The 26550-nt window shown below is 33.2% G+C and overlaps 3 protein-coding genes across 3 annotated transcripts; 2 read left to right on the plus strand and 1 right to left on the minus strand.

Moving 5' to 3' along the window:
- Positions 1–209: 209 nt before the first annotated feature.
- LOC134244324 (selenoprotein H-like) lies at positions 210–3770 on the plus strand (the record flags this gene model as incomplete). Its single annotated transcript, XM_062726582.1, has 2 exons — positions 210–345; positions 3348–3770. Coding segments are annotated over 2 exons (243 nt in total), but the record flags the coding sequence as incomplete, so codon positions are not given.
- Positions 3771–12553: 8783 nt separating this feature from the next.
- Positions 12554–16757, plus strand: LOC134244307 (uncharacterized). Its single transcript, XM_062726565.1, has 9 exons — positions 12554–12784; positions 13180–13283; positions 13660–13805; positions 13956–14071; positions 14288–14441; positions 14947–15104; positions 15654–15785; positions 16070–16307; positions 16595–16757. Exons 1-9 carry the CDS (start codon positions 12556–12558, stop codon positions 16731–16733), a joined length of 1416 nt encoding a protein of 471 aa, XP_062582549.1. The 5' UTR covers positions 12554–12555; the 3' UTR covers positions 16734–16757.
- Positions 16758–21507: 4750 nt separating this feature from the next.
- LOC134244308 (sedoheptulokinase-like) lies at positions 21508–24296 on the minus strand. Its single transcript, XM_062726566.1, has 4 exons — positions 23626–24296; positions 23012–23187; positions 22566–22763; positions 21508–22226 (listed from the first exon to the last, which is right to left on the minus strand). Exons 1-4 carry the CDS (start codon positions 24234–24236, stop codon positions 21817–21819), a joined length of 1395 nt encoding a protein of 464 aa, XP_062582550.1. The 5' UTR covers positions 24237–24296; the 3' UTR covers positions 21508–21816.
- Between the last annotated feature and the right edge of the window lie 2254 nt (positions 24297–26550).

A 26550-nucleotide genomic window follows, 5' to 3' on the forward strand; every position in this document is an offset into this window, starting at 1 on the left:
TGAAAAGACCTTCCTTTGGGTACCAACATACATGTACAAGTATTTGACCTCTTGAAAAAGCAGATTTTAAAGAAGATAGACCTTTGTAATTTCATGTATTATTTATAAAAATAAATTATCAGAACCTGGGATCTAAAATTGTATCATAAATATTGATGAAGCACAGTAATATAAAAGCAGTGATGTGTCTTTTAACCAGCAAATCCTGACAAGTGTACAAGAGGAAGGCCCTGGCTTTGGCTGAGGCTTTGAGGACAGAGTTTGAGGATATTCCTGTAGAGTTTAACCCCTCTGCCCCACGGAGAGGAAGCTTTAAGGTTACCTTAATTGTGGGAGACACAGGAGGTACTAGATTTTCTATTTATAATGGTACAGTAAAACATGATTATAGCTAAGACACTTATCATGAATTCATGCATACAGTGAAGTGATTTTCATTCCCTGTAAAAGGTGTGTAAACTGAACAGATATAATAATGAATAATGTATTTATGAATTAGAATATTTGGTTCCTTGCTTTAATGTTTCAACTGAGATTGAAACATCCAAATTTCATCAGATAAATTTTGAATACTAGTACATGCATTTTTAGCTCACCTGAGCCGAAGGCTCAAGTGAGCTTTTCTGATCACATTTTGTCCGTCGTCCGTCCGTCTGTCTGTCCGTCTGTAAACTTTTCACATTTTCGACTTCTTCTCAAGAACCACCGGGCCAATTTTGACCAATCTTGGTACAAAGCATCCTTGGGTGAAGGGGAATTTAAATTGTTAAAATGAAGGGACATATCCCCTCGCAAGGGGAGATAATCAAGAAAAGACAAAAATAGGGTTGGGTCATTAAAAAATCTTCTTCTCAAGAACCACTGGGCCAGAAAAGCTGAAACTTATGTGGAAGCATCCTGGTATAATGTAGATTCTAAATTGTTAAAATAATGACCCCCGGGGGAAGGGTGGGGTTACAATGGGGAATCAAAGTTTTATATATAAATATATAGGAAAAATCTTTGAAAATCTTCTTCTCAAGAACCACTGGGCCAGAAAAGCTGAAACTTATGTGGAAGCATCCTGGTGTAGTGTAGATTCTAAATTGTTCAAATCATGACCCCCGGGGGAAGGGCGGGGCCACAATGGGGTATCAAAGTTTTACATAGAAATATATAGGAAAAATCTTTGAAAATCTTCTTCTCAAGAACCACTGGGCCAGAAAAGCTGAAACTTATGTGGAAGCATCCTGGTATAATGTAGATTCTAAATTGTTCAAATAATGACCCTCGGGGGAAGGGCGGGGCCACAATGGGGAATCAAAAGTTTTATATAGAAATATATAGGAAAAATCTTTGAAAATCTTCTTAAGAACCACTGGGCCAGAAAAAGTGAAGCTTATGTTGAAGCATTCTGGGGTAGTGTAAATTCTAAATTGTAGGAATCATGACCCCCGGGGGAAGGGCGGGGCCATTATAGGGAATCAAAGTTTTACATAGAAATTTATAGGAAAAATCTTTTAAAATCTTCTTCTCAGGAACCCCTGGGCCAAAAAAGCTGAAACATATGTGCCCATGGAAGGATCATGGGGGAGTGTAGATTTCAAAATGTCTAAATTATGATCAGTGGGGTAGGATGGGGATGCATTATGTATAACAAGGGGGAAATCTGGTAAAGAACAGAATGGTCAAAGCTTCTCAGGTGAGCGATGTGGCCCATGGCCCTCTTGTTTAAAATATATTTTTATGCCCCCCTTCGAAGAAGGGAGGGCATATTGCTTTGTTGCTGTCTGTCGGTATGCCGGTCTGTCGGTCCATTTAGTTTCCGTTCATTTTCTTCACAACCATCGCACATACTGAAATGAAATCTGGTATACAGATACATCAGATGAATATCTAGGCCAAGTTATGTTTTGGGTACGATCACACCATTGTTGTCAGAGTTATGCCCCTTGTACTTAGAAAAATTCCACTTATTTGCAGTTTCCGTTCATTTTCTTTGAAGAGGTTGCACATATTGTAATGAAATTTAGTATGCAGATTAATCATATGAATATCTAGGTCAAGTTCTGTTTTGGATACGATCACACCATTTTTGACAGAGTTATGCCCCTTGGACTTAGAAAAATTCCACTTATTTGCAGTTTGTCAACTTTCTGTTCATTTTCTGTGCAGAGGTTGCACATATTGAAACGAAATTTCGTATATAGGTTTATCAGCTGAATATCTAGGTCAAGTTCTGTTTTGGGTATGATCGTTCCATTTTTGATAGAGTTATGCCCCTTGGACTTGGAAAAATTCCAATTTGGGGGAGGGGGGCATAAGTATTTTTCAAACAGCTCTTGTTTAAAGATTAAGTTAATTAAAGTTAATCTTAATACAAGTAGAGCTTTTCAAAAAAGCTTACCATCTTTAGCAACAATTTTAAACAGTAAACAGATCAACACTTAAAAGGCCGTATAATTCTTTTGAATTTCTTGATTTTGTATTTCTAAATTAGCTTTTTACGGGCATTAGCCCTACCACGGTTGTCGCTCGGTCATCTCCGTAAACTTTGACTGGCCGAGAGCTTTCGGCAAGCCTTGGCTGATTCCCATTCACTCTTCAAACAAGAAAGGGGAAAAGAATAATAACAAATTGTAAAGCCTGCAAGCAATAACTATCAAATTTTATTTATAATGAAATTAAAGAGACCTTTTTATTTATTGCTATAAAAAATATCATGTTATTAAGAAATAATTACTGCTGATTTTGTTGTTCGTTTTGTCATTTTTTTAAGATTGGAAATCTTGCAAAATTGTTAAGTCGTACGAAAAATAGATCATCAGAAAATTATCTCCCTTGCCTTGAACAGCATTTTCAACCAATGAAATAATTGAAAATTTTCTCATCATGCAATTTCTACCAATCACAAAAGAGAGGAAGTGGATAGTCCGAAGACTGTAAAAAACTTCAACTATACAATACCGTCTTCCAAGGAAGACGGTAATCAACAGATTCAGACTTTAGAGTATTGAACCAGTTATAAATCAATGCCTGTGTAACAGGATGAAAGAGGAGAATCCTTGGACCTTAATGGTCACCTACTTAGGCTACTATGACTCCTCCATTACCCTGGGGGACTAGCCTGCTCTAGATTTATACCTACTTAAATTTACACTGCATGAGAAAGTTTGCTAATCATTTTTGTCAGTTATGTTTTGAGTTAACCAGAATTTTTTATGTACAGACTCATAAAAAAAACTCTAGATATATAGGTGTGATGTACTTCTAAAAAAAAAAAAAAAACTCGGACTGTGGCCCAATAATAAATATTTCTGTCATTGTCCAATGATATTAATTAATTGTATTCTTTGTTTTTTTATCAGAGGTCCCTCTTTGGACTGGTATCAAGAAAGGCCCTCCCAGGAAACTGAAGTTCCCAGACGATCCCAAGCCAATCTCTGACATGATCAAAAAACATTTACTTCCTTAGATTCGATGTTCGTTTATTACATATACATTGTATTACAATGAATAATCAGGCTGGTTTACTTATGTAGCTGTCACATATATATCATCCAGAATTTTCATGCATTATGTCCTGTGTATGACAGATTTCATGTAAAGTAGTGCAACATTTCGCCTACCATGGAAACTTGATTTTTTTTTCTACAGGTATAAATGCCGATTGTAAATAATGGTATGTGCTGTTAATTAAACCATGCATTCATTTAGCATGATGTCTGTGTAATTACTGTGTACATGTGTTTTTTCTCTGTTTTTTATAATTCAAGTAAATCACTAAAACTATACAGTACAAATTGATTTGTTCATCAAGTTGGTATCTTCACACAGTGTCAGCAACTAGAGCTCAATCTTTTTGAGCGTATCAAAGGATTTGATTTTAATCAGACTGGAGCTTATAATTGGTCTGGAGGGGCTAGCTGACGAGGTATTATCTACGTTGCTCTCTACAATATTAAAACGATGTTTAAGGTCAGACGACACGTTCCTCAAATATATGTTTTGTATCTCTTGGTATTATATCAAAAATTATTCATATTAGTCATTCTCTTTTGATTTCTACATTGTTTTCAAAATGTTTTTTAATGTAAGTACACAAAAATTTGAGTTACAGACCATTTAGAAGATTACCCATAAGGGTTATATAAGAAATATGACCCTGTGGCATCTTTTCCAAATGCCTGGTAAGGTACCCTAATTTTTTGTGAGGAAGCTTGTTTTAGTACCTTTACTTCAATGACAAATTCTTAGAAAAAATTATATATTTTTGAGGAACGTGTCGTCTGACCTTAATTCATGTACAGGATAGTAGTTTGGATAAAATGACCCTGAATGCAGACCAAAGCAAAAAAAATATTTTGTATGGACTATTAATTGATAAACAAGATGTTTATGTGTTTTGTGAAATCCTGATGTCCCCATATGGCAACATAGGATATACTTTCTTAAATGTAAATTGAAATATGGTACTGTTCCAAAAAAAGAAAGGGCTACATTATTGCAGCCAGTTGATACACAAAGTAAGATCTTCTCACAAGAAATACACATTATGAAATATAAAAGCCTTAGCTCCACCTATTCAAAAGTGAAGGCAAGGTTAAAGAATTTTTAAAGTAGGTCAAACTCCTATGTCAAGGTCACAGTTGTTACTTTCTAAAGAAAGGTCTTGTCACAAGGATTACATAATTGAAGTTTGAAAGCCTTCCTGTAACTGTTGAGAAGTTAAGACCAAGGCTAAAGTTTTTTAAAAAGAAGGCCAAACTCCTAGTTCAAGGTCAAAGGATCAAAGTTGTTGGTATTCTAGGAAAGCTCTTGTCAGGGGATAACATATAGGAAGAATGAAAGCCTAGCCCTAATCGTTAAAAAGTTATGGCCAAGGATAAATTTTTTTTCCACAAAAATTTTAACCTTGCCCATAACTTTAGAGTGGATGGGGTTATGGCTTTCATTTCTCATAGGTGTATTCCATGTGATAAGACTTTTTTGTACCACCAAATTTGAGTTTGTGACCTTGGAGTTTGATCCACTTTCACCAAAAAACGATGTGTTTGAGAAACACTGATGCCCCCGTATGGCAACATAGCAAAGGTTGAATTTTCTCAAATGCAAGTAAAATATGATGATACCCAAAATGAGGCCTTCTCACAAGAAATACAGTTGTGAAATATAAAACCCTAGCAACACCTGTTCAAAAGGTATGACCAAGGATTATGTATTTAAAGGTAGGTCAAGGTCAAAAGGTCAAAGTTGTTGGTATCCAATGGAAGGTCTTGTCAAGAAGAATATATATGTGAAGTTTGAAAGTCCTAGATCCAACCGTTATTGCCAAGGTTAAATTCTTTTAAAAAGTAGGTTAAAGTCCAACAGGTTATGGTTAAAAGGACAAAGTTGTTGTTTTCCGAAGAAAGGCCTTGTCACATGGATTACATATGGGAATTACGAAAGCCTAGCCCCTACCATCCAAATGTTATTACCAAGGTTAAAGTTTTTGAAAAGTAAGTCAAACTATAAGGTCGAGGACAAAATTGTTGATATCCAATGATAGGTCTTTTCACAAGGATTACATATGTGAAGTACGAAAGCCCTAGCCCTTACCGTTCAAAAGTTATGAAGTTATGGCCAAGGTTTAAGTTTTATTTTAAAGGTAAGGTCAATTTCCAAGGTCAAGGTTGTTGGTATCCAATGGAAGGTCGTGTCACAAGGATTACATATGTGAAGTATGAAAGTCCTAGCCCTTACCGTTCAGAAGTGATGGCCAAGCTTCAAGTTTTTTTTTAAGTAGGTCAATCTCCAAGGTCAAGGTCAAAGTTTTGGTATCCAATGGAAGGTCTTCACACAAAGAATACATACACAATATATGTCACACATCTAAAGACAGATAGATAACAACAAAAGCTACATATACATTTTATATATCATTTTAATCAGCATATATTCAGAAATTTTTTTTTTGAGTCAGAAGTATCCAATATTCTCCACTTCAGTTACTATGGCAACAAATCCTAAAATGTTATTCTCCAAGTGTTTTCCCAGTATTGTCCTAAATAACTTAAGAGACTAATGCTTAGAAATTTCTGACCACTGTGTTGTAATTTTCACAGGATACTTGAGACTTTTCTTGTTTTATATCTGGCTTTTTAGAACCCCCAAAGTACATATCTATTTTTATTTAAAGTTGCATTTAAATAAATGTGTCGTTCCAGAACTACCAGTACGTGTTAATTGGTGTTCACTTCTTTCGCTCTTCCTTTCAGTCAATCTTGGAAACTTGAACCGGCTCTGAACGTCAATTGGCTTTAAATGCTGAATTTTTTTATGTAGACACAAAACTCAAATTTAAAATTTCTAAATACTACATATGGTACACTTGATACAATTACCGGCATTGTTACAATCCATTTCCCTAAACTGATGGATCTAACTTTAATGAGGTTTTCTCAATGATTGACTTCACTTTGATATTGTTCTCATCTTTTCTTGATTTTTTTTTTGGTGTGTGTGTGTGTGGGGGGGGGGGGGGGGGGGGGCAGGATTTAACTGTCTTTCATCTTTACATTTTGATTAAGTTCAAACTCTAAATATTCTTATATATGAAAACTAGACAGTATATTTTCTGATCTGGATATTTTTTATCATCACACCCTGTACAATATTTAGGATATCGTTTTTATAATAAAAGTTTGCTACAATTTTTTGCTGCAAGTTGTACTCCAATTTGAGAACATCTGAAATTATGCCATCATTGATTATATCATCAGTATTACTTCTTGGTATATCATACTTTGCATTATCATACCCGGTAATTTTAGATCAATATGCTTAGCCATGATAGTGTTTTGGTATTTTTGATTTCATGCTCGATATTCAGATTATGCCCATTTAGATGTGTGACAAATATATTGTGAAACACCCTATATATGTGAAGTTTGAAAGTCTTAGCACCAAGTTCAAAAGTTATGGCCAAAGTAAAAGTTTTGAATTTTGGTTTAAAAGTGTGTCAAACTCCAAGGTCAAGAGGTCAAATTTGGTGGTACCCAAAGCAAGGTCTTGTCACAAGAAATACACCTGTGAAATATGAAGGCCATAGTCCCCCCAGTCAAAAGTTACGGACAAGGTTAAAGATTTTGCAGACAAACAGATAGACAGACGGGCGGAGAGGGCAAAAACTATGTACCCCGAAACCTTGTTTACGGGGGCATAAAACATATTTTAAACTTAGCCATAACTTTTGATCCGTTGGGGCTAGGGCTTTCATACTTCACATGTGTATTAATTGTGACAATTAATACCTTTCAATAGGTACAATATTTTTTTGAACTCTTGACCTTGACCGTAGAATTTGACCTGCTGTTTAAACACCTTGGCCAACAGTTAGAAATAGGGATTTCATATTTCACAGTTTTATTCCTTGCAACATGAGCTTCCTTTGTGTACCAACATTTTGACCTTGACCTTTGAAGTTTGGCAACATAGCACAGGTTAAATTTTCTCAAATGCAAACCAAATATGTTGGTACCCAAAGTAAGGCCTTCTTGTGGAATACAATGAAAGGTCTTGTAACAAGAAATAAATGTGAGAAGTATGAAAGTCCTAGCACCCACCATTTAAAAGTTATGACCAAAGTAAGAGTGAGGTATTTTTGTAGGTCAAACTCCAAGCAGACCATATTTGGTCAATCAGAAGTTATAAGGAAAAATTAACATTTTTGAAAAGTAGGTAAAACTTTAAAGTAAAGGTCACGAGATCAGTATTCAGAAAGTCTTGTCACAAGCAATATACAGCTTTAGTAAGTAAGCCCTGTCTCTTCTCATTAAAAAAATCATGACCAAGGTTAATGTTTTTGGAAAGTAGGTAAGGTCAAGGTCACGAGGTCAAAATTCATGATGATTTTAGAAATGTCTTGTCACGGGTAATACACAAGACCATTTTAAATACAATTTGATTTTCGACCCAGTGACCTTGACGTTGATTGACCTCCTTTAAAAAAAATTAAACGTTACTTTGAATTGGCCATAACATTTGAATGAGAAGAGATAGGACTTTTATATTAAATATGTCTATTAATATTTGACAAGATCTTTCCAAATACACTATGATTTTGACCTCGTGATCTTGACATGAAGTTAGACAATAGACATACTTTTCAAAAATTTTAACCTTGGTCATGGGTTTTGAATAAGTAGAGATAGGGCTTTCGTCTTATATACCTGTGTAATGCCTGTAACGGGACCTTTCTAAATACACTTTGATTTTTTGATTCCGTGACCTTGGCGTTAAAGTTTGACCTACTATAAAAAAAAATTCAACATTTTCTTAAAATTGACCATGTTATGATCAAGTTAAATTGAAATCAAATGAAACAAAATTATTTTTTGAAAATAGCAGTCATTTGGAACATGTGAATTCATTTATGACAAATTATTAAACTGTTTCTTTAATTTTGGATATCTATTGATACTATCAAGCTTGTATTGTTTTGTTTTTTTGTTTTGTTTTGCTTTTTTTTAAAGAACAAGATTTGTTTGTGAAACACATACCCCCGTATGGCAGCATAGGGAAGATTAAACTTTTCTTAAATGCAAACTCACTGGAAATACAATTATGAAATATGGAAGTAGGCCAAGTTAAAGTTTTTCCTAAGTACGGAAATCTCCAAGGTCAAGGTCAAAAGATCAAGGTAATTGGTATCCAATGAAAGGTCTTGCCACAAAGAATACATATGTAAAATATGGAAGCCCTAGCCATAACCCTTCAAAAGTTAAGGCCAAGGCTAAAAAATTTTAAAAGTATGTCAAACTCCAAGGTCAAGGTCAAATGGTCAAAGGCTTGCTATCAAATGAAAGGTCTTGTCACAAGGATTAAATATGTAAAGTATGAAAGCACTAGCCGTAACCCTTTAAAAGTTATAGCCATTGTTTGCTTTTAACAGTAGGTCAAACTCCAAGGTCAAAGGGTAAAGTTCTTGGTATCCAATGAAGGGTTTTCTTACAAGGATTACATATGTGAAGTATAAAAGTCCTAAAGTTATGGCCAAGGTTAAAGCTTTTTCATGAGTACGGAAATCTCCAAGGTCAAGGTCAAAAGGTCAAGGTTGTTGGTATCCAATTAAAGATTTTTCCACAAGGAATACATCTGTGAAATATAAATGTCCTGGTATCTACTGTTCAAAAGAGATGGCCAAAGTAAAAGTTTGGGATTTTTGTGAAAAAGTAGGTCAAACTCCAAGGTCAAAAGGTCAAATTTGGTGGTACCCAAAGAAATGTCTTTTCACAAGGAATACACATGTGAAATATGAAAGTCATAGCTCCATTAAATCAAAAGTTATGAGCAAGGTTAAAGTTTTTTGCGGACAAACAGACAGACAGACGGACGGACACGACAAAAACTATATACCCCCCGAAACTTCGTTTACGGGGGCATAAAAATTGGGTGTTGCTAAAACGCGGAACGGAAAACGGAACGGAAAACGGAAAATTTTTGTCAAATTAACAAATAACATAGATTCGATATAAATCACACAAAAAAGCAATATTCTTGTTATAAAAATCATTTCTGATAAAAATTTATTGTAAACTATTATATATTCATGAGTCATACACACCCTCTGTGAAAAAAATGGTACTGAAAGAAATTCGACCCCCCCCCCCCAAACACACACGAAATAGGATTTTCGTGTTGGGCATCGTCGGAAACCCACGGGTGATCTCGTCTTTACGAGTAAAGACGAGATCACCCGTGGGTTTCCGACGATGGTGTTGGGCAAAGGGCATATTATGAATTGGTGTCTCATAATATCGCGGTATTTAATCCTTTTGCAAAAAAGTGTTATTCCAGTTTGTTTACTTTAACTGTCATCAAGTACTTTCTATAAACCAATCCATGGCCTAACTTTTTAGTGTCAAATTATTTCTCAAATTTGCAATATTTAATTTGTTGTCTATTTTTAAAACGGGAAGTCTTATTTATCTCCTAAATTGGACAGTCTCATAGTATCGCGGTATAGGAAAACATGGAAACCTGTGGCTTACATAGACTTCAAATTTTATTTTTATATGAACGATGTAATTCTACATGAAAATTAAACAATTATACAAATTATAGATTTTCAAACCATGAACTTTATTATGGCTTTTACCAGGTTATGAAATCAGGAATCTTAATATAATAAAAAAGGGAATGGAAATCTAAAAAATTACGTTTTATTTGAATAAAAAAAATTTACCAACGCATGTTCCATACATTTTAACCATAACAAAAGTCTTCATCCGGATGACAAACAGATAGCATTTTAACAGAAAGGATATGAGCTATGTATCTGAATTTTTGGAATAAACCGCGATACAATGGAACCCGCGATATCATGAGAAGCGAGTATGCCCCTTATTTTGGCTTGCCAAATTTGTTGTATGTTGGAAATTTTTTACTGACCCCCCCCCCCCTTTCAATTTTTTTCCAGTGTCAATGTCTGTAAAAATTAGTTATGATATTCATATTATGCACGCAGTGTCGAATTCGCGAACAAACTCATTTTTTACGGGTCATTCATATACACCTTCTCCCCCCCCCCCAAAAAAAAATACATACATATGTACCGCAACAACAAAATTTAACTTCATTGAATGCAAAGATTCTGTATTATATCTACCACATGAAAGTTTTCCATCCAGAATTTAAATATATAGAAAGCGACTCTACTTTGAATAAAATTTTAATAACCAGTGTGTAGAAGAGATGTTTATTCGAGCTTGCCATAAAAGTTTGCCCTAAACGTAATCTTAATAATTTTTATTTTTTTTTTTTTACATTTTATTTCTCTTTCCATGGTTCATCTAGATATCAAATATTAAACACCCCCCCCCCCCCAGTCAAAACCTATTTACTACGGAAATGTTCGGCCAAGTTGACATCCTCACACTTTTTGTGAATGTAATTAATGTAGTATCAGGAATCAAATAATTGTTTTCTTTTTGTGTTTTATCCCCCCCCCCTCCAGAACTTTGAACAATTGTTTTCTTTTTGTGTTTTTGCTTATCAAATACTTTTCAAGTTCGTTTATCCCCCCTTTTCAAATTCGATTCTAGGTGACTGCTATATGTTAGCGATTTTCGTAAATAAGAGACTGAGCATGACAAAATCAACTTGTTTTTAATAGTGGGGGATTGAATATGTACAAGATAGATCGTTTATGATAAAATCTGTGTATTTTAAGTGATTTACATTCCGTTCTCCGTTCCGTTTCGCTTTCCGTTCCGCGTTTTATCAACACCCATAAAAATACATTGTATCTCATGACCTAATGTTTTGTAACGAATAGTTTATACACGAGTTAATAATGCATCGAAAACGAAAGTAGGCAATTGACAAATAACCAATGTAAACAATAAGGGATTAATAATTTCAGCTCAGCGGTGAGTAACAATATGCTGAATTTTAAAAATATTTTCTTTCAGTGTTTTAAAGTAAAATCAATTCATGAAATGCATGAACAAATTTTGGTGTAGTGTCTCGATGTTAAACGTTACACCAGTCTCTTTGTAGCGACACCAGATCAAAATTTGTAGTCTTTATGGATCTCACTGAGATATTACTCTTAAGGGAATCAGATATGTAAGGAAGATATTTCAGTCTCAAAAAGTTTAAGCAATTTATAATTTATGAAAAAAATACTGCAAATTTTAGCTCAATACTTGGCACTTTGAGCAGTGAGGGATCTTTCTCATGCCAGTCAACCCAGAACATAAAAATCAACTCCTCACTCTAAGCCTCAAGAGCAAATGCTCACTCTGATCTTGGCGCAAAATGACTGCTCGTGCTATATAAATGTTAGCTGCAGAACTGTAACTCTCAGAAATAAAATATATTGACAGACCAGAGAGCTAAACAGTGCCACCCATTGTAAAAACTCTATATTTATTGCGCACAAAAAGTTGTGTTTACTTCTGAATTAATTCTTCCAAATTCTTACCTTAGTTGTGAAAAAGAAAGATTAATTTTTAAAAATTCCTTATTCCTCTATGAAGTGATCCCGTAGTTGACATCTGCACGAAGTGCGTTGGACCGAATTATCTTGCAAACCGAAATGGCAGTATAAATAGATGAATTTTTCGATTATCTCAATTTCAGGGATAGGAGGGCTATTAACAACAATTATAAGGACTGTTTTGTTCTGGAAACAGTCAAAGAATATGTTAGGAACACACGGCTAGTAATATTTTGAGATGACAGTCTTGAAGAAATAAATCGAGAAACAGTGCATTTTTTTTGTGCGCAATAAATACACAGTTTTTTCTAATGGGTGCCACTGTAGCTCTGCGGTCTGTCAAAATATTTTTTTTCGGAGAGTTTCAGATCTGCAGCTATATAAATGTATAATTATATGAACTCTTTTTCTCTCTAATAAGATATGGAGAAAGCCAGCATTAGCTAATAGCTTAAATAATAATGTTTTAAATTATTCAAACCATTTCAATTTTTTTTATTTAATATAAAATAATATCATTTATTTTTTCCTATAAGTTTGCCATTTCACATTACATGTAAAATGTATACTTTGTTTATATCAGATTAAAGATGGGCTCAAAACCTAGCACACGACGGCATGAGACCCTCAACACAATCAAGCGCACACAGCCAAATACTCAATCAACAAGGAATGTGAAGTCTGAAAACACTTTTTCTCCTCATGAAGTTCCAGAAAATTCAGACAAGTCAGATGTAAAGAGACAGGATTCCGTTTCCTGTCGAGATCTCATGATCAGCTACAGTCACCAGGATAAAGAAATGATGGCTAAACTAAAAGGTAGGTCTGATTAAATATTAATTTTAAAAAAGTTAAATATAAAATAAACACACCAATGACACACAGCAAATACACACAGAAAGGCACTAGTACTGCTTCAGTGCTTCATTATAAGATGACTGAGATCTTGTCAATTGGGATTTGTCATTTAGTGAATAGAAAATTACATGAAAATTTAATTGTTATCAGTATTTGTGGAGTAGGGTTTCATCATGTTCATTGTGTTGGTCATCATCATCAGTGGTAAAGATTGAATTTTTTCTTTATTTGTTGGAAATCCTATTGTATTTTTATTTTAATATTTACTGACCAGTGGGGGGAGGGGATACTCTGTATGTATTATTCAGAGATACTCACTTAACTGATAATGAATTATACCTGCATGTTCATTTCAGAGAACCTGGAGATAAATGGAATCAGCGTATGGGTAGATGTGGTAGGACTTGGTGCAGGAGTAGATTTTCTCAGTAAAATTGGTCAAGCCATTCTTGATGCAAAGGTATTTATATTTTAACAACGGTTTAAAAAGCTCACCTCAGCCAAAGGCTCAAATGATCGAGCTTTTCCGATTGAACTTTTTTTTCATAATCCTCTTCTCAAGAACCACTAGTCAGATAGCTCAGGTGGTAGACAATCTAATGGCAATTAAATCTTTGATTCATTCCAGCTAGATTGCTTTACACTTTTAGTCCTGAGTTTAAATTCTGATACATGTAAGTGCATATATGATCAGTCAGTTTTCACCCTTTCATTTACAAACTTAGTAAGATTTACATGTAATCAGAAAAATTGTGGGATTACCAAGACAGCATCTTGTTAAAATATTATGCAAATAATGGGAAAATATAATTTGGAGAATTTTTATTTCATTTCAGCTGTTTGTCTCGTTGCTGAGTACCTCCACAGTGAAATCAAAGTACTGCCAGGATGAGGTGGCCTTAGCTTACATATCAAAGAAAGCCATGTTTCCAGTGGCTATACAACCCAAGGAAGAAATATATGCCATTATGGACACTGGAATGTAAGTTGATTGAGGTATAGATATAGAATTTTTAATTGAGGAGGTTCATGTAACTCAAAAGCCGAGGAGGTTCATGTAACTCAAAAGCCGAACCATGAAATTTTTATTTTGTTGAATTTTAGTGATTTCTTGTTTGTTTTCTTTTACAAGGAAACTACAATTAGCCAGTTTAGAATGGACTACACTTGATCCTGATAATTTTGATGAGGGGTTCCAGGAATTGTTGCCAAAATTAAAAGCAGAACTTGAAGATCAAGAAAAGGAAGGTATAAAATATAATGCCTATAATGAATATATGCAAGAATTTGATAATTTTTTTCAAAACTGACATCAACTGGATAAGACTTTTTTTTGATGAAGTGTTCAAAGTAATAATTATGAGAAGTGTGACTGATGTTTAGAGAGGGAGGGGGTTTTAATCAGACTGGACATATTTCATTCAGAACAAGATGATTCTGATATATTTTTTTCACTCTTCATAGTAAAACTTGGTCACAAGGTAACAGAAAGATTAAAGGAGAGGCAGAAAAAATTTCAGAGGCAGAAATCAATTTATATTGATCCCCATTTGTCAGAACACCCAACGGTGTACTGGAAAAAAATCTACAAAGACCAGGAGAGCGTGGAACTGGACCAGTAAGTGTTAAATAATAAAAAGTTTACAAGGGTTAATCTCGATCCTCACAGGAGTCTAAAGTTTTAACCCTAAAAAAAAAAAAAAAAAAAATCCAGAAAAAATTTTTCCAACCCTCACCTAAAAAACACGTTTTTTTATGGTAGTCGATGGTGGGAAATTTTTTTCTGGATTTTTTTTGACATTAAAAACTTTAATTACCTGTGATCTCCTTTAAGTTTACAAGAGTTAATCCCCTTTAAGTGTACAAGAGTTATTCCCCTTTGAAGTGCTAAAGTTTTGAAATATTTTAACAGAGTTAAAATTTATAATGGTACGTATGCTAGTAAGAAAGCTAGCATGGGTTAAACCATATGTTTTAAAATACCTACTGGGTATTATGAGTGAAAAGACTGGATTTATTTATGTCTTGACACATTGTGATTAAAAAAAAAAAAATAACCCAAAGTTACAAATAGTTTGATAAGATTTACAGTTTTGCATATCTTAACTGTGGTCTCTTTCCAGATTTGCTGAAGACTTTCAGAAATATTACAAGGATGATTTAAACAAAATCTATCCTTCAGAAGATCAGACATGGTTAATCAACAACTTAAAAGAGGAAGTCTCCATGTCAGTGCAGGATTCAGATACAGCGGAAATCATTACTCCAGAAAGTCTCACTGGTATACAGAAATTCTTAAAGATTATTCTTGCATATTTCATTGAACGCCATGCAGAAAATTTATATTTAAGAATTTTGGAATTTATGGAATTTTCAAATCCTGTCACAAAAATACAATACTAATGTACACAGGATTTGAATTTTAATATTTATTGATTGAAAACCTTCAATGCTTGGTGGACTGAGGCATGTTATTAGGCAGAACTGTGATTCAGATTCTGAACTTAATATTAATTTCTAAGTATGAGACAATATAGAGATAACAATTCAATTTCACAGAAATATTACTGTACATGTAGCGTGCATTATGATTCATAAAACCAGACATATTTGTATTTGATCTCTCATTGGCAAAACGTATGTCAACACATTTAGGAATGATCGTCAAATCCCTTGAGACAATTAAAAACTTTTGCATTATATGTAATATTTTAAAGATTGTCTTATCAAATGAAATTCCTTTTCACTGGAATTAACACTGGACTCTTTTTTTTTTTCCTCTGGGGTAATGTTAGAGTAGATTTCAATCATTATAATGTTTTCCCTATAGACTTTTGTACAGTGGATGGGGAAGAACAGGCACTCTGGCAGAGGGTGACATCTTATGCTCAGGATATGTACGCCATGAAAGATGTGTTTGCCATGGATTCCTCTGTCAGAGTAGATGCTATAGAAAACCTTGGTAAATACTATTTGTCTGCCCCTTTTTGAAAGTAAATTGTGGAAATATGTTTATGATTTCTATATTGGTCATGCATAGCAAATATCACATTGCATTAGCTGCCAAAGGAAATGCATGCAAGTCTTGAATTCCATGTTTATATTCTGTATAATCTTAAATTACATACATAATCTTTAAGATGGAAACAATTGTCTGAAAATGTGGTTTTCTTATGTGCAAAAATATGTTTAAAAAATTTTAACAAAAAAATGTAGAAAATGTGAATTTTTTCCTCAAATTATTAGGAAAATACCAAAGTGCCTCAGTGATAGAATCTCTGAGAGATTTACTCCGAAATCAAGACTCGAACATCAGGGCAGTAGCAGCCGTGTCTCTGGCCAAGACAGGAAACCAGGACAAGTCCACCATTAATGCTCTCCTCAAGTGTCTGAGAGACAAAGATCGACTAGTCAGGGAGGCCGGATGTTTGGCACTCGGACATATGAAGGCAAAGATGGCTGTGCCAAAACTTCTGCACTTGTGGTAAATGAACATATAACTTATATCATTTGGATATTGTATTAAAATTGTCATTAAATATAGGGGACCTGCTTAACCAAATTTTATCAAATATTTGATATTTTGACATATGTCTGTATAGAAAATATGAAATACATGTACCAAAAAATGAATATGTAAGTGGCAGACTCATTTTGTTTCTTCTTATCAGGAACATACTTACTATATACTAGTATGAAGGTCCCTTATTCTATCAGAATTAGTAGGGTTTTGATTGTCCTTTTTTTTTTTAATCTTTGAAAATATTTCAGGAGAAATGATTTTATTTCCCATGTAAGAGAGGCAGCACAGGCAGCACTTCTCCAGATAGGAGGAGAGAAGGTGGACAAAGCCATGCATATCACAAAGGTCCTGGCGGAGGAAATCCGTCTGCTCACCGAGGAAAACTGATGGCAGCTGCCAAGTACACAGGGAACAGATATGGTCTTTACTCTTCTAGGAGATGGACAACAATTGCTCAAATTAATGCCAAGTGCAACAAATTTATACTGTGGTTTCATCAATATTCGTTGAGCACCAATTTTCGAGGAATTCGTTATTGAGCAGATCCACGCAATTAAATGTTCATTGAATTGAGAAATCTGTTACTCATTTGAGTAGATAATGCTTTAGTCCACAAACTTATGTATCCTCGAAAACGTCTGTTCTACAAAATCCATGAAAATTGATGGCAACGAAAATTGATGAAACCTTAGTATGTGTGTTGATATATGATATTAGTTGTATAAAAACTTAGAGTGAGAGAACTCTTAGTGCAGTTTTAATGGAATCATCTATTTTATTCACCATAGAATTTGTTAGTTCCATTTAGCAAATATATTATTCTTCTAGAGTATTATTCTTCTAGTCTTGGATAAAATACAGTTTATATGTATTGCACATGCATTTCTTTACATGCATTCTGTAGCAGTCAGTTGAAATCAGTCTATTTAGCTTGCCAAATGGTGCCTAGTCATGCTTGCAGAAGTGATATGCCTTGAAAAAAATTGTACAAATGATAAACTAGGAAGGGTGGATATTTATTTGACCAGCCAAAATTTAATTGCAAGAATCAATTTAATAAAAATGTAAAAATCATGAGAAATGAAGGCAAAACAAACAAAAAAAAAGGAACAAAAAAATTTATTGTTTATAAACCTGGGTCCTTTGTTCAAATTGACCATGGCTTTCATTTTTTTTTTAAGTTCATGAGGGTAAGAATTTGTCTTCTCACATCAAGATTCAAGAATCATAGCAGCACTTTTTGATAAAATTGCTTACAAGTGTGAAAAGTCAACATCTTGTAACCTTTTCAAAGAATTTAAAAAATATTTTTGTATTTACACCTGAATAGAATGACTTTTTCCTTCAGACACTCATAAATTGAAAATTCATAGAGGATTTATTTCATGAGATTATGAGCCTATGATGGTTTGATTGCTGTGTTTCTATGTATTGACACCATTGTGATGTATCTTTGTACATTACAGTTGAACAGTGATACACAGGTATCTCAAATATGTTAAAGTGATTTGGAATTGTGATTGCTTATTTATACATAAGTGTATGCTACTCTGGATATCTCAAATCCTCAGATATAATAAGCGTTTTCTCAGTCCCATGGAGTTTGAGAAAACAAGGTTTGACTGTAATTTTAAATTTTTACAAAAATTAAATTCCTGCACCAGGTCATTGGTGATAGTTCTTGTACCTTTAATTAGGAAAAAAAACTATATTTATGCCAATACATATTCCTGTATGTAATATATGTATGTTTAGAAAGTACAGTTGAAATTTTTATCTTGAATATCATGGATTTGTACCAATGAGTTGGAAGTCCTAACTACTTTTTCTTGTTGTTTTTTGATCTCAATATTTTGAATCTTTGGATGTTTTGTTTTTTCATTGGCCCTGTCAAGTTCAACATTGTAAGATGTGACTGTGGCATAATATAAATTTGAACAAGAATTCTGTCTAGGTGCAAGTTTTCTAAATTTTATATTGATTGTTATCACAAAATGTACACATTATATGTGCTGGTCACAGAACATGATTATATACGAATAATTAACACAATTTACTGACTCATGGTTGTTAATCTTTGCTTAAAAATACTTTTTTGTTTTTATTTATTAGTAATTGCCATGCAATTTTTGCCTATTGTTATATCCCAAATTTTGTTGGGTATTTGTTACATGTTTATATTTTGGATGATTTTTCTCTTTGTCCGTCCTCTTCTTCAGCCTTGAACATATTCAAACTTTTCTTTGATATCAGGTCCAATTTTATGGTTTTTTATCCCTTCGACAGGCAGAGTTGGATATAGGGCTTATAATATTACACTTTTTTATGTGGCTTGGTGGATTAGTTTGTCCTTTTGTGCATAATGAAAGTGACATAATTTTTAATTTATAGATAAGCTTTTTGCAAGGGATGCAGTGCTTTGTGGAGCCTTCATTATATTTAAATCATATTACTCTTGAATTTCACTAACTTAGTACTTTATAGGGGTGTAATGATTTTAAAAAAATGTGCTATAATTTGATACTGTGTGGTACAGCAAAACTCGTTTAGTACGAACACAGATATTGTGAATTTACAGAAATAGCAAAGTCATCTTGGATCCCCGGCTATATAAATTTAATAAATTTTGTATACAGTTATAACGAATTACGGATATAGTGAAGTAATTTCATAGGTCCAAGCGACTTCGTTGTAACCGAGTTTTGCTGTACTGGTTAATGTACTGCTTTTATTCAGTCACATTGTGACAAGGAGTTTCTCATTGAAGAAAAAAGACATGAATTTATAAAAATTAATTCATGAAAGGCAAAATATCATGCTAAGTATCGTGATACAGTCCTAGTTTATCATGATATACCAAGGTATCATGGCACATCTCATCATATTGTTATATCGCAGAACTTGTACAATATAAGTTGCCAATTAGACATAATGTTACCTAGTTTATAATTACATGCAAGTAGTAATATGCAAGATATACATTTGTAAACTATAATGATATTATTCTTCTGATAGGTGTCAGTGAGCATACCTGTGACCGATTATACAAATTATTTATTATATATCATATACATAAATTATTATTTTTATTGCACTTCAATTTGAATTTTATTGATTGTATTTTTTTTGGCAGCACTTACTGCAGAAAAAATATCTTGCTTACATTAGACGCTATACAATGTATATATATGTAGAAAGAGGCATTATGTCTGCTTTTGGACACTTTAATATTAGCTCTTTAAGTTATAGTATACATACACAATATACATTGCTGTCCAGAGCCAAAATATTCAAGCTTAATTCTATTACTCTGAACAAAATCACTTTTCAAAATTTTTCTTTTTCATTTTTTTTTTTACTACAACCAGGGGTAAGAAAAAGAACTTGCCAAAAATAAATTTTAAAAATATCTACCCCTAAAAGAAATATACAGGACAGGTAATGGTTTGGCTTATATGTTCCGATTTTTTAGCTCACCTGAGCTCAAAGCTCAATATCCCCCACCCTTCCTTCTTAAAAAATGATGGGTTTATCAGACTGAATGTTTGTAAGACATTTCAAAAATAATATTTTTGACAACTGTGAAATCACTAATCTTTTGTGGAGTAAAATTTCATAGTTTGACAAAAATTATTGGTTTCATGGGGAATTGATTTTATGGCATAAAAAGAGGTTAGTATGTTATATATTATTAGAAATTTTATGTTCAACAGATGAAAGGGCATGAATTCATGGATCTTTTCATACCCCCTCCCTCAAAATAAATACCCAAATTTCACAGTAAATGTAAGCATATAATTTTAAATTGATCAGTGAACCATTCTTCGTACAATTACATTGCTCTCTCATTTCTTTCAGCTTTAAATTTTGTAGGATTTTGGCTGCTATTTACTATTTATGTAATGCATGGATTTACCACAGCACTTTTAAAAATTATTTGTACATGTATACACTTAATCTAAATACCTCAGAAAACACACTACTTTAGTATCTTGTGTTATAGCAAAATGTTTTAAATGTTCAAAGTTTTTGATGTCTTGTTAATAACCTGTGATTTTGATACAAATATTATTACTGTTAATAGTAACTGTATTTGAATATTTCTGTAATAAACTTAAAATTCTTTTTTAAAATAGTTTTATTCTTCATTCATAAATAATGAAATGCTATGAAATTCAACATAGACCTCATCTTATACTTTAAACCAACTTTTATTCGCGACGACTTTATTTCGCGATTTAGCAGGGAGAAACTAGTTTGCAACGATCAATTTTCGCAATCAAGCCTTTTTGGATCTGATATTAATAGACACATACACTTTACAGACCGGTTCGCGACAAGCAATATTCGTGATGACGAGGCTCTCGCGAACTTTGCGATAATTTCTCGCATGCAAATAAAAGTTGGTTTACAGTACTCGTTTCTATAAAGGTAAAGATATACATATAACAAGAGATGTTTGTAAAACACTTATGCCCCCCTCCCCCCAAATTGGAATTTTTCCAAGTCCAAGGGGCAAAACTCTGTCAAAAATGGCACGATTGTACCCAAAACAGAACTTGACCTAGGTATTCATCTGATAAATCTTTATACTAAATTTCATCTCAGCAAGTGCAACGGTTGTGAAGAAAATATGAAACTGCAAATAATTGGAATTTTTTAAGTCCAATGTCAAAAATTGTTACCCAAAACAGAACTTGACCTAGATATTCATCTGATAAATCTGTATACTAAATTTCATCTCAGTATGTGCAACGGTTGCAAAGAAAATGAACGGAAACTGCAAATAATTGGAATTTTTCTAAGTCCAAGGGGCATAACTGATCAAAACAGAACTTGACCTAGATATTCAGCTGATAAATTTGTATACCAAATTTCATTTCATTATGTTCAACCCCTGTGAAGAAAATGGACGGAAACTGCAAATAATTGGAATTTTTCTAAGTCCAAGGGGCATAACTCTGTCAAAAATGGCTCGATCGTACCCGAAACAGAACTTGACCTAGATATTCACCTGGTTAATCTGTATACCCAATTTAATTTCAGTATGTGCAACGGTTGTGAAGAAAATGAACGGAAACTAAGTGGACCAACAGACCGACCGACAGACAGCAGCAAAGCAATATGCCCTCCCTTCTTCGAAGGGGGGCATAATCATTCCAGTAATTATAATAATTTCTGTAAAGGTAGTCTTTATCATTCCTTTAAAATAAAAGGTGACTATAATCATTTTTGTAAAGGTAAAGGAACCTATGATTATTCCTACAATGGTACCTGCCTTCCTCTGGTTAGAAGACTTGAAACAATTAAGGGTTGCATAATCGTGATGTTTAAGAACATAGGTGTATATAAGATTAACCAAAACACAAAAGAACGTGAATTTCCATCTTTAAAAAAAATGCATAGTATATCTAGTAAAGTTCTTTATTTTTTATAACTGAATGTACATACAGTCTAGTTAATCGGATCATTAACTGTCCATAGCCTCACAAAATAGAGCAGCACCAAAGGCAGAGTCACACTGTCTGCCCAACTCAACAACAATGTCACCATATTGGGTCATGACCTCTCTTTGAATGATGGGATTTTTATGTATCACTGATCCTGTCCCTAACAATTTTCTGACTCCCTTTTGTTTTAGATAGGAAGGAGACACCATTCTGGTGATGTTTTCTATGAGTCCTTTACAGAGGGCATGAAACACACTGTGAAGGTCCATATTGCTGGCTGTGATTCCAGATACTTCTCCATACTGTGTAGGAGCATGCCTCTCTCCAAATATGGTGGGATGAACCTTTATCAGAGCACTCTCATTCTTGTTTGTTGTGGAAGAGGACTCTAAAAGGGTTTTCCATATATCCTCTTTACTCTTGACACAACCTGAAAGAATTTAACATCAATTTAATGCATTCAGATATCTGGTACATAAAAATTGAATATATCTGTGTTTCAAAAATAAGAATGAATTGCAGACCATGGAAGCAGTTTGTTTACTGTGGTTTCATTAATATTTATTGAGCACCAATTTTCGAGGATTTCATTGTTGATCAGATCCACGAATTTAAATGTTTCATTGAATGAAGAAATTTGTTATTCATTTGTACAGGCAATGCTTTTGTCCACGAAATAACATATCCTCGAAAACATCTGTTTTACAAAATCCACGAAAATTGATGCCAATGAAAATTAATGAAACCACAGTATTTGTTCATGTCTTACCAAAAACTCCAATCCAGTTTTGTACCATGTTGACAAACTGAGAGAGAACATTCCCACCATTTAGACTAGCAGCCACAGCCAAGTACTGGTTATTAAAGTAAGGGAAAAACTGGATGGGAGAGGAGGCTTCTGGGAATGTTGGGACTGTCTCAAGGAATTCTGGGAAAGCCATTTGACAAGAAGTTCCCAAGTTCAAAACTAAAAAAATTAAAATAAATCATTATTCTGTGCAAAACGGTACAGATTTTGAAAAACTAGCTCACATCAAATCCTTAGCTATATTGAATTTTTAAGAAAATTATTCACAACTTTTAAACTAGTTTTATCAATTCTCTATTTTGTGATGCATTAACAAGGTTTTCCTGATTTAATATTTCATTTAAGTTTTTATAAGTGTTTTACAAAAGTTTTGTATTAATATGGATTAGAGATGTAAACAAACTCACCTGCCTCATCTGGATTACTTAGAACTGAGTACACAGCACACTGTGTGTCTCCCAGAGCAACTAAAACCGCTGTTCTTTTCTTTATTCTGAACCAGTCAAACTGTAGGGTACCAGCTTGTTCTCCAGGATTCACTACTCGTGGAAGCAGATGAAATGGGAATGATTTCTGTTCCAATCTGTGAAACAGAGCATTGTAGTAATTGCATACAATTCAACTAAGATATTCTTACATTTCAATAAATATTTCTATGCAAAGACACACAATAATGAATCTTACATAAAATGGTCATTTAATTTTTCTTAATAATCATCAAAACACTTGAATGAATGTATGGGTCACACATGGAATGGCCTATGTACTGTTTACGTTATTCAAAATGAATTAAAAAAAAACAAATTATTTTTAAAAAATAAAATGTACTTTGGAAATAATCTATTCAAAATAAATTGTAATCTGGTCAGTCATCTGCTAAACTGATGTGGCATAAATTGACTATTTTACTATATGGAAGATACCCTTTTATGATATATTATAAACACTTTATTGAACTTGAAAATAAGCTAGTACATGTATAAGTGATCTCATTCACATTTACAGATATTATATTACCTACATCTCCTTATTCCAACACCCTGCACTTGAATCAAAGTAGCCCCAGCTAGCTGCAAGTTGCTTAGACATGATGGGTGAATCCAATCCACACAGAATACAAATTAAGAAATCCATTATTGTTCCAGCCCTATCAAACCTGGCTAAATAATCTGGTTGGTGCTGGGATAACCAGAACAAGGTAGCGTTACCATGTCCGGTTGATAAAGGCAGATGGGAACAGGGCTTTGGAAGGGAAGTAAGAAATTCTTCTGAACATCTCTGGTCCTGCCATGTATAAAGAGGACTGGTATGTTGAACATCAAAGGAATTGTTTTCTTGGGAGTAAAAGTTGTTTAAATGTTTTGAGGACCACAACATAACTCCATGCATTTGTCCTGTTATGCAAATTTTCTTCACAGAAGAAAGGGTTTCTGGAGATAGCTCCTTCATGCATGACTGTACAGTAGATAATATAATAGCTACATCTTGCTCAAACCCAGCACTTCCTACATTGCTCTTTGTATCTGCTTTTGTTGGCTGAGAGACAGAAGAAACTTGTTCCCCATTTAGCACAATACTTATTTTAACTGACGTTGTTCCCAAGTCAATACCCATAAAATATAATCCTGACATTGTCTGAAAATCAAAAGTATTACTCAGTGAAAAAAATATATTTCAATTTGTGATATAGTATTTACATTTTAGTTATATAAAAAGTAATATGAAGATAATATAGATATATCTTTTGCTTGTGACACACTTTAAGCCTTATCAGTTATCGTCCATGTTAGAACTGTGATTTCAATGTTTTTGCAAAATGTTCTGGTTCGGAACCTTTTGTTTACAGAAAATTTATTATTCGATTACAAAACTTTACCAACTCTTTTTGCATGACACTTCTATACAGAAGAAATATTTAGCTTTTAATATTAGTTCATGGGATGATTGAAATGCACATACCTTATCAACCAGGAAGCGAATATATGGCACTAAATTGAGAATCTAGTCGGGTGGAAATGTATATTTCCGCATTAGTGCGCTAAAAACATACAGCATATAATTTTTTTTTTTTTTTTTTTGGTTTCAGATGTATACCAGTAAATATATGAAAAAACACACGGAGATACATTTAAAATGATTCAGCAGACCAGCACTACATTCTCCCAATTTCCCCTTCATCACCATTAAAGCCATATATGGCGTAACTGATCAAAAAAATATATTTTTGAAAAATACAAAATTAAGTAAAGAAACATAGTTAATACATTTAAATTAAAGCTTTTCATACAATTCTGAACACGAAGAACACCTCGTTTCATCTAATAATACGATTTTATCTTCTCTGTAATGTGTTATTTAAATCTTTTGTATTTTTTGATAGAAAACGAGTTATTCCAAATTAAATTGTGATACAATTTATAACGCAATTGACTTAGATTTTGTAATTTACGGAAAAGTTCTATCTTTATATAAAGTAATGATACAAAATAATAAGTTCTTATAATTTTAGTCTAATAATTTCCATTGTACATACGCCATATATGGCTTTAACGTTAACCCCCACCCCCCTTCCCGAAAAAAGATCGATATATATAGGCAAGACACTTCAACTTACCGCGGTATTTAGTGCAAAGCTGACACGACTTTTTCTATTATGGAAACTTAGTAATATAATCAATTCTTTCATAAATAGGGCTCCCATATTGATTTTCATCAACAATAGCATAATATTCAAATGGAAACTGAGCTTCGATTACTTTTTATTATACCCCCCGCTTGAAAAGCGGGAGGGTATATAGTGATCGCGATTTCGCTCACAGTTAACCGTCTGTAGTCTTTTTTTTCTCTTATCCGCAAATCCTATGAAAAAACACACTGAGTGAAATTTAAAAACTTTCACAGAATCTTTATTACATATTGCCATTGTGCACCTCCTATTTTACTTTTTTATTCGACAAAAAGTTTAGATATATATAGCAAAACATGGACATTGCCATTTTTTGTTTACCTATGACTTTTCACATAATAGAAGCTTCTAATATAACATTTGACATAGCAACACATCGACATTATGGGAGGCGGGGGTTCATCAACAATAGCATAATACTCCAGTATTCAAATGGAAAATGAGCTTCGATTACTTTTTTTTTTTTTTTAGAAATGAATGTTATGCCCCATCATATTAAAAGGAAAATTTGAGAAAGTTAATTGAAAAATAAATAATGGACAAGCAAAAGTGAATCTTTACACCAACAACAGATTTGTTTCAAATAATTGAGAGATGGACTGGAGCAATTTAAGGTATAAAAAATGAAGTAAGCTACTGACAAACAAGTTGATGAAACAAGAATATCAAGTTTTGTGTTAAGTCATCAATTCAAATTTCTATGGTCCATAAAATTACATTTTCAGCAAATATATTCTACCAATAAGTTGAATGCCGACTTTTTTCATATTAGGGCCACACCAATTTAATTTGTTTTTAATTGGACCTGTTTGCTTAATGTATTTAAGCAAAAATATACAAATATGGGTATTAATTTAAATTTCCTGTATAAGGAATTTCTGTGCCAATTTCTATTCTATTTCTGCTAAATTATGGTATTTTAAATCATCATAACCTACAATTCAGAAAAAGTAGAAAAAATATGCAAGTCCACTCAAATTCTTTATGTTTGCCTAAAATTGTGCTTTTAAAAAAGTAATACAGTATTATTATTTAATCGCTCATCCAATGAACAAAGTGCAATTCTTCTCTTCAACTTAAATATCTCAATGCTCTTCAAGAAATAATTTTTTTGCAGCCTAATTGTTAGACCATTATTTACACACTGAAACATGTACAGATTTTTTGTCTGATCTAGATAAGAACATGCATATGGCAGGTCAATAAGGGATGGTTACTGCTCATTATTTGTTTTATTTCTATGAACTTTTGAGTTTATTA

Source organism: Saccostrea cucullata, unplaced genomic scaffold (assembly GCF_032062105.1).
Source record: "Saccostrea cucullata isolate Sc308-1 unplaced genomic scaffold, CSIRO_AGI_Scuc_v1 ctg330, whole genome shotgun sequence".
Lineage (NCBI taxonomy): Eukaryota > Metazoa > Mollusca > Bivalvia > Ostreida > Ostreidae > Saccostrea > Saccostrea cuccullata.